Here is a 9,537-nt window from a genome sequence, read left to right as displayed (position 1 = left end):
TGTGTGTGTGTGTGTGTGTGTGTGTGTGTGTGTGTGTGTTTTGGTTAGACATCCTGTCTCGTTCTGGTCACTGCCTGGCCGCAAACTGAGAGAAGAGAGAGAAAAATAAAAACAAAGGGGGGAGAAAAAAGGAGGAGTTGCCATAGAAACGATCAGGTTCCCCCCCACAGTCCGTGTGGCACACCTGACGCAGTGCGTGGGTCCCTTCATCCACTCTCCCATCAGCCCCAGTGAAGCAAGAAAACAAACCAGTCCTTCCTGCTGGTCTGTTCAGATTAACCTGCAGCTCTTTATTCTCTTTTAATCCACACTGCAGCCAGATTTACAAATAAAACAGGAGTAAAAATGTCTCCTGATTGTCCTCCAGAAGACAACATGACGTCATTTATTACAACAAGTGAGGGAAAACAAAACAGTTTTAGCTGCTTGAGGCAAATCAGTTTAATTTATAAGTAGGGTTGGGCAATATTGGCAAAAAAATATCGATTAATTTGACGATTAATCTCCTTATGTCCTGGTCACATGACCAATTCTGTGGGAAAGATTTGCTTTTTGTAAAAATCGGTTCGAAATTATGTCAAAATCGCAGACTTGAGGGTATAAACAAAATTTCAAAGAAGTTTTGTTTAAATGTTTGTCATGTTTGAAGTGAAGCGGAGCGCTGACAGGACCGAGCGGACAAATATCCAGTCAGTCCGCCTGCTGGCATTAATCATTTTAATCAAGTGGCAAAAAATAATTCATGTTTTTCTGACCATTAATTGCACACGATACGATTATGCCCAACCCTATTTATGAGTCAGTTTTTCCTGTTCAAGATGTTCAGTGAACTGGGAAATAAAGCTTTTCTAACAAATTTGAAGGCTGTAAATAATCGTATCGTCAGAAAAACTTTAATCGATTTATTTTTTGGCTCTGGATGATTAATATGATTAACGCTCGCTGCTCCTCTCTGCTTCAGAACATTCAATAAAAGTTTTGTCATTTATTTATCTGTCAACACAATTTAAAATTAGACTGAAGTCTGTCATTTTGACACAGTTTGGAGCAGATTTTTACAAAGAGCAAATCTTTCCCACTAAATTAGTCGATATAAGGGACTCCAGAGGATTAATCATCAAATTAACAGTCATCGACTAAATACCACAATTAATCGTGTTTTTTTAGCCAATATTGCCCAACCCTACTGTAAAAGCAGAAACACAGTTGTGGATTTTTATAGCTTATAAAGAAAGCTAAAGTTTTCATTTTTAACAACGTAAAAAAAGAATCGGAGGAACCTGCTTCTGCTTAAAAACCCATTTTATTAAATTAAGACATAATTTACTGCAAATCACAAACTGATCCGACTTTTTATTCTTTGTTCGGCTCTGAGTCGTTTTCTCCTGAAAGACGGTGAATCGGTTTCCTTCTGTGGAACTAAAATGAGCCTAAAGTTAACATTTTCACATTTCAAATGAGCCGTGTCTGTTTTATTACACCTTATCACCAACATGGATCCAAACATACATTTTGTGACTCGTCACGTCAAACTGAGCTCAGCACATTTAAGCTACGTTTTTATCCCTGGATCATCCTGAGCAGGTCCAGAGTTACGGCTTGATTTGTCTTATTAATAATTAAAATTTAGTCTGAATCCTATTTTTAGGTTATTCTAATGAGGTTATTCTAATGAGGTTATTCTAATGAAGTTATTCTAATGATGCCATTTTAAAGAGGAAACCTCAGATATTATTTGGATGTGAAGAGCTGGAAACAAAAGCTTTGCAGTGGGAGAATATAAAAAAAACAAGACATTTTTTGCTCAAAATCAGGTTTTTGTTGCTTCCACTAAAAATTAAAGAGTTTAAAAAATGGTTTAAGATCATATTTCAGGCATGTTCATTCAAATGATCCATTTATGGTTTTATTCGTTCGATTTTGACAAAATCCTTGGTTTGATGTGATGAAACATTGATGATTGTTGAGTTTTTTTTTCTTCAAACACAAAACACAATGCAGCAAACTAAACAGTACATGTTCAAGTTATCTGTGTGTTTAAAGACTTTATGATTCTTTAGAAATATTCAGTTGGAATAATGGTGATTTTTTTTTTTTTAAACATAAAACCTGGAGCAGAAAGAACAGATCAGATTGTGTTTGTGCACAAATGTGTGCTGGAACAGTTCAAATAACACAAAGTACAGTAATAATAAAGTACAGTAATAATAAAGTACAGTAATAATAAACCTCACAGGGATAAAATGGGTGATTTAAAATAAGGACGAGAGCAGATCAGAAGCTCCAAATTAAAGATAAAATAAAAAAGTGGAAAACAAAGTGCTGACCTGATCTGACCCCTGATCATGTCACTAAAAGTTTCAGTAAATCACTGCAAACCTAACGTTTCTTTTTGGATCCATTTGTTTCTTTAAACGATGCAGATTCGTCACGTTTTACCCGGATGTTAGAGCCGTGAAGAGCTTCTGTTCTTTGGACTGGACTCTTTCTTGTCTTTGAAATGTGTTTTTTTAGGATGAAAAACAAAGGATGTGTTTCTAGATTATTTTTTTTAGCTCGTATTTTAATGAAGAAAAATAAGTTGTCAATGTGCTTTTCAAATTAAAAGTTGGAAACTTTTTTAATTTGTAGCCCGTTATTAACCAGCAMCTGTTTGTTGAATGTTACCATTTTAAAGAGACTGTTTGCTGTTTGAACATAATCCTGCTTTATATTTTAACACCTAAATGTGATTTAAGACCATAAACTAATTAAAATAGGATGAATTTTCTAATTGAAATYATGAATGAAAACTGGCTGAAATCCTGGTCTTTTCCAGTCAGGATTGTGATTCGGACCCTGTCGCCATGCATCGGACCACCAGGATAAAGATCACGGAGCTCAACCCCCACCTCATCTGCGTCCTGTGTGGAGGATACTTCATCGACGCCACCACCATCATCGAGTGCCTCCACTCCTGTGAGCCTTTCTTTTTTTCATTTTTAGCTTCCCAGTCTGAACAGCTTCACTGAAACAAACTGGACTCTGACCAGGAGCTCTTTGTTTTTTTATTTTTTATTTAAAATGTTTTTTTCATGTTTCAGTTTGTAAAATGTGCATCGTTCGCTACCTGGAGACGAGCAAATACTGTCCCATCTGTGACGTCCAGGTGCACAAAACCAAGCCTCTGCTCAACATCAGGTGAGCCRTTTTTTTTTTTTTACACATTTCAGTTAATTTATAGTTTTATTGTAACTTGTTATGAAGCTTTTTAAATTAAATAAATAAGTTATTTTTTCACTACATGCTCACTGTTTCACTCATCCAGCTGATTTCTGGAGCTGTTTTTTCTTTTCAGTCTTGTTTTTTGATGATTTGACAAAAACCCTCTGTGCTTCGCAGGTCGGACAAAACTTTACAAGACATCGTGTACAAACTGGTCCCAGGCCTCTTCAAAAGTAACAACTTTCATTTTTAAATTGTTTTTTTTTTTTAATAACCTCGTTTTGAGCCACTCACATATCAGTTTGGTCCGTTTAATCAAAAGCATCTCGCAGAGTTGTAAAGTAACTTAATAGGGTTGGGCAATATTGGCAATAAAATTAATCATGATTAATTGTGGTTTTTAGCTGTTAARGATTAATTTGATGATCAATCCCCTGGAGTCCCTGGACACCTTTATGTCCTGGTCACATGACCAATTTAGAAAGATTTGAGCTGCATAAAAACCTGTTCTAAATTGTGTCAAAATCACAGACTTTAGGCTATAAATCAAAATTTAAATTGTGTTGATGGATAAATAAATTACAGATTTTTTTTAAATGTTCATCATTGAAGCAGAGAGGAGCAGCAAGCGGACTCTGCCTGGTGGCGTTAATCGTTTTAATCAAGTGCCAAAAAGTGATTAATGCTTTTCTGACCATTAATCTCACACCATACGATTCATGCACAACCCTACTAACWAAGTACAATACYTAAWTGTTACCGTACTTAAGTAGAAATTCTGGTTATCTGTACTTTGAGTAATTATTTTTCAGCGTATACTTTTTACTTTTACTCATTACATTTTTTTTACACAATTATCTGTACTTTCTACTCACTACATTTTTTAAAAAGGTAAAAAAGTAGAAAGTCGTTACTCCTATTTTATTCGGTGTTATTACTTAAAAAATACTATCCTGATAAACTGTGTCTCCTGGATAGAGTGAATTTAATTTTGATTGCATGAGAAGTATAAATATATACAATTCTGATACCATATTACTTTGTACACAACCCATCAGCTGCACACATAAGAAAAAATATATTTTGGAGAAGTCACCTCTCAGTAAATCTTAACCGCTCACTTTTACTCAATACTTTTACTTTGAATACTTAAGTAAATTTTGTGTCAGAAATTAACTCTTGATAGTTAAGTACAAAAAAAAATCAGATACTTTAAGTCTTATAGAAGACTTTAAATTTTACCAAAGTATTTTTATGATAAGATGCTTGTGCTTTTACTCATTTATCACTGGCATCTTGTTTTCTGCACATTTATGGCTCGTATTAAAGAGAAGTCAGTTTCTGGTGTAAAACCTCGTCTTTCTCGTCCTCAGATGAGATGAAGAGGAGGAGAGACTTTTACGCCGAGCATCCTGTAGACGGTGAGTCAGAAAAGTTAACGAGCGTTCTTCATCTCCTGGTCCTCTGAAAAGGATCAATAATGGTTTTTTTTATTTATTTTTTGACAAAAAAAAAAGCCTCCAACGGTTCGCACGAGGATCGCGGGGAGGTGGCGGACGAAGACAAGAGGATCATCACGGACGACGAGATCATCAGCCTCTCCATCGAGTTCTTTGATCAGAGCAGGTGAGCTGATCCCGTTTTATTCTTGGTAAAATGAAACCTCTTTAAATTAAAGAGCTTTGAGCAGGTAACGTGCAATTTATTTGCAAAAATATTCTCCGTGAAACAAACTGGAAACCTACGTTTAATCAACAGCCTGCATGAAATCATAAAAAATYTTATTTTCATTTATTTTACTTCTGCTTTTATGTAACAAAAAAAAAATAAATAAATAAAAAAGTGAAACTTAAAAAACTGCCTTTTTTTAACCGGAATCATAAAAACCTGCTTGTTAATAAATGATTCTGAGCTTTAAGGTTTTGACAAAAAAAAAAGAGGTAAATTTGACCAAGAAAATAATAATTATTATTGAATGTTTTCTGTTTGTTCGATGCAGATTGGGTGGAGTGGAAGACAAGCCGTCTAAAGATCAGGTAACACTCAGTGATTTCTACTTTTTTCCGTTAAAAACTTCAAAAAATAAAAACTTGCAACATTTTTCCCCCATTAAGATAAAATCTGCCCACATTTTCCGCATCTTTTTTTAGTTTTCATTTTTCTTCTTATGGTGGACCAACAAGACTCTAGATAAATATACTCTTAATTTTTCTTTTTTAAAAAGATGCATATTCAGTATTTTAAAACCTTTTACGTGGATTATTTGCAGGTGGCTAACAAGAGGTACCTTCAGTGTCCGGCAGCCATGACGGTCATGCATCTGAGAAAGTTTCTACGCAGCAAAATGGACATCCCGAACACTTACCAGGTCATTTTATTTCAGCTTTTATAGTGTTTTTATTTGAAGAAAGCTGCAATGTTTTATTCCATTTGAATTAAAAACACATTTATATTATTATTAACCCTTTTTTCCCCTTTTCAGGTTGAAGTCATGTATGAAGACGAGCCTCTTAAAGATTACTACACATTAATGGATATAGCGTATATCTACACCTGGAGAAGGGTAGGGCGGCTTAAATATTCTGTAAATTTCTTTTTTGATAACATAAATGGTTTCATTGTTATTCTTAATTATACTCTAGAGTGTGTAATTATCATAAAATATAAAAAAACACAGATATTGCCTCTTTACCGGTAAAATTAAAACAATTTAAAGCCTTAAAATTAAGATCTTGAATTAGTTTTGAGTTAAATCTTGTGACTGGTTCCAGTTTAAAGCATTTTTAAAAAAAAAAGATTTTCAAATGTAAATGTAGAGCAACTACATCACGAGTCAAATTTAAGAATAAGGAGTCAAAGCTTATTATTTGATAGGTGGGTAAGCAAATGACTCATTTACCCACACAAGATGTCGAAAATGTATTTACTCAAAACACCTATGGTCTGAATAAGCTTTAAATAAATGTTTATTTTAAATGATGTGTACATATTGAAAATCCTTCACAAAATAAACAGGGTTCCTGCAGATCCTTTAAAAAGTCTTAAAAGGCATTAAATTCATAAAAAGGCCTTAATTAGCCTTAAAATGTCTTAATCTTTCAGAAGTCAAAATAGGATGGTTGTAATTCATCTCAAATGTTAAAATAATTGGTAAAAATTATTTTTTAATATTCACATGCAGACATTGACATCACTTCCTGTTATTTCACATTCAAATCTGAGCAACGTGAAATTTGTTTTGTTTTATGTTAATGTTGTCTTTCCAAAAATGCATTCGCTTTTCTTACAAAACCTTAATGTCACAGACACTTTAAGGTTTCTTCTACAGCAAAGTGTGGTTAAAACCTCACTTTGGCTCTTAAAACTCCAAATTTTGGGTCGTTGGAGGATTTCCTGAAATTAAATTAAACTGACTGCTAAGAATGTTTCTGCTATATTTAGATATGGATAAAAACAATTGGTTTATTTGCAATATTTGAATACTTCAACCAAAAATACTTCGATTCATGAGTTTCTGCCAGTTTTTTTTTTTTGTCATTTGTGTTTATTATGAAATTGGTCTTAAATTTAATTTCACTTGGCATTAAAAAGTCTTAAAATTAACTTGCTTTAAACTGTAGGAAACCTGATTTAAACACAATGGCAAAAACAAAAATAGGCTGAAGCCAAAATGTTGAGCAGAAAAAAACAGCAAAACATAAATTTAACCTTAATTTGAGCATTGAATTAATTTATATTATAATATGGGTAGCCTATAAATGCTAATGTTAGCTAATGCTAATGGGTTTTATTATTGGAGCGTTTTTTTATGTTTTCATGTTAAAATGTCTCTGCTCATGTTGGTTTCTGTCGTGTCTTCCTCCACAGAACGGCCCGTTACCGCTGAAGTACCGGGTCCGACCCAACTGCAAGAAGATGAAGGTGACGCACGCGCAGCAGGAGGGCCAGAACAGCACGAGCCGATGCGGCCCCGAGAGCGACTCGGCCAGCGACAAGGCGGGGAGTCCCGCCGGGGCCCCGTCCACCTCCTCCTCTCTGCCGAGCCCCGGGACGCCGGCCCGGTCCCCGCACCCCCAGCCGCCCCACGGGCCCGGCAACGTGAACGGGACGGCGGCGGCGGCGGCGGCGGCGGCCACAGCTTCAACCCCTAACCGGCCCTTTAGTCAGTTCGTCGGCGGCGGCGGAGGTAAACCGCCCCGGAAGGTCTCTCTGAACGGCTCGTCGACGTCCTCGGGATGACGCCGAGCAGCTCCCGCTCAGCCGTAACGCTGTTTTCATGCCAACGTAGTCCCATTGTGTAGTCCTCTTCCCTTTCTCTCCATTTGTTGTTATTAATATCATGACGTTATTTGTACGTTTGAACGTAGCGGAAACAGAGACCTTTCACAATAAAAGGAACCCGGAAGTGGCGGAGTTTCGATTTTGAAAGGAGCCGTCGGTGAAGACAAAAGAAGCATTTATCCTTTTTTTTTCCTTTAAAGCTACATCTTTATTTTAAAGAAGTGACTGAGGTGATTTTATTTTCCGATGCAAAGTGTGTTACTCATGATGACGTCATGTGTTTTGGGATATTTTTTTAAAGCACAGTTAAAAACATGCATGCTAACTGGGAGACTCGTGTGTTCTGGGGATAAAAAAAAAAACCTCTTTTTGACAAAACGTTTCCGTGTTCAACCCATCAGGAGTTTGTTTAGCGCTGTTAAAATCCTCTGAGGTGAAATAAAAAAAAGCCTTTTACTGAATGAAAAGATGTAGCTGCAGTTGAACCGGATTTTTCATCCTCTGCYTGTAAATAAAAACAAAATGCATATTTAATCAGACATGTTTTTTTTTCTTCTTTCTTTCCAAGGGAAGGACTTGAGCTTCGTTTCAGAACAGATGTATTGATGTCTCTGTTTTCTGTCTTTGTATCGCTCGATTGTATGAACAACTTTCTGTATTGTTACTGTTGCACAGTATAAAACATCTAAATAAAACATTTTACACTTATGGAGAAAACTGCTTTGTTTTTGCTGCTTTTTAAGAAGCATTATCTGGTGTTTTTGCATGAACTAAACCCGAACAAAACACTTTAAAGTTGGCAGACGGTGCAAAGCGTTAGACGTCAACAAAATATTTAAATTAATTTCACTATTATAAGTAATTTTATAAGATTCCACCCCCAGATTATTTGTTTGGCATGACTTCTACTACCATGTCAAATTAAAGCTCAGTAAATAACTGATTGAATTAGCTACATCAGTTTTTGTGTTTTTTGAGATCCCTTAGCTGTGGAGGCCATTTTAAATTAGATTAGCTCTGAAAGTTAATCAGCTGTAAAGAAACAAACAGGGGTTATTTTCCCGAAGGTTTCATTAAAAACCGTCCATGCATTCATGAGATATTCTGCAAACAGACAAACAAACACAACTCATTAATGGCAACATTTTAAACAAAGATCCATTTTAATGTGAGAGCGCTCAGATTATGTGTTAGAGATCAGTCTCAGTCTATACCAAAATAAAATTTAATTTAAAATCTGCAGAACTGACCGACTTTTAGACATGTTTGTGTTTTTTAAGTTTGCCTGTCTGTGGAAGTCCCGTTGAGTCGGGTTGACTCCGAACGTTGATCAGTTGTTGATGTAAATCCTGTAATTCATCCCTGCGATTTTAATTTAAATCCGTCCAGTGGTTCATGAGKTATTTTGCTAACAGACACGTCCTCCCCGCGCCTTTCAGCGGCGGGCGAGGAAAAGAGCGCAACGAGGTTAATGAGGCGCGTTATTAAAACATAGTAAAAAATAAATACAAACATCTGCTTTAACACCAAATAAAACTTTCTTTACTCATGAAGCTTTTTCACTGGGAAGCAGAAATTACACACACACACACACACACAAAAAAATGAAAATCCCACCTTGTGTTTATTAATAAATTCCTTATTTAAACTGGACCAACAGACCATGTTGTGCTTCATGGATTTATTATGGCTGTGTCACTTTTCTGTCCAAAAAGGTTAAAAAGTAAAAACAAAACAAAACAAAAAAAACAGATTCATGTGAATTAATTAATCACACAGATGATCAGGAGTTTATCGTTTTAAAGAAAAATAAAACAGGTTTGAACATGAAGTCAGGATTGAGAAACAACTAAATAGTTTTTTTTAACTAAAATATTAGTTCACTGGTTATTTATTTAACAAAAAAGACTTGTGATRAGAGTCACAATAAAAACCTTTAAGATCATTTAATAAAAGAAATCAGAACTTTCTAATTTAGGGGTTTTAGTTTATCTGAGCCGGAATAACTCATTTGTTTTTGTCATTTTTTGTATAAACACACAATATATTATA

General features: G+C 35.3%; 1 protein-coding gene across 1 annotated transcript; it reads left to right on the top strand.

Moving 5' to 3' along the window:
- Window positions 1–2,818: 2,818 nt before the first annotated feature.
- Window positions 2,819–8,202, top strand: bmi1a (bmi1 polycomb ring finger oncogene 1a; the record flags this gene model as incomplete). Its single annotated transcript, XM_014034411.1, is given in 9 exon segments — window positions 2,819–2,958; window positions 3,084–3,180; window positions 3,382–3,437; window positions 4,578–4,625; window positions 4,722–4,830; window positions 5,204–5,240; window positions 5,474–5,572; window positions 5,687–5,767; window positions 7,072–8,202. Coding segments are annotated over 9 exon segments (1,011 nt in total). The 3' UTR covers window positions 7,444–8,202.
- Window positions 8,203–9,537: the final 1,335 nt, after the last annotated feature.

The sequence above is a fragment of the Austrofundulus limnaeus genome, unplaced genomic scaffold, assembly GCF_001266775.1.
Source record: "Austrofundulus limnaeus strain Quisiro unplaced genomic scaffold, Austrofundulus_limnaeus-1.0 Scaffold2103, whole genome shotgun sequence".
In the NCBI taxonomy this organism is placed as follows: Eukaryota; Metazoa; Chordata; class Actinopteri; order Cyprinodontiformes; family Rivulidae; genus Austrofundulus; species Austrofundulus limnaeus.
The sequence above is the reverse complement of the archived record's forward strand: the minus strand, read 5'-3'. Positions and strand labels throughout refer to the sequence as shown.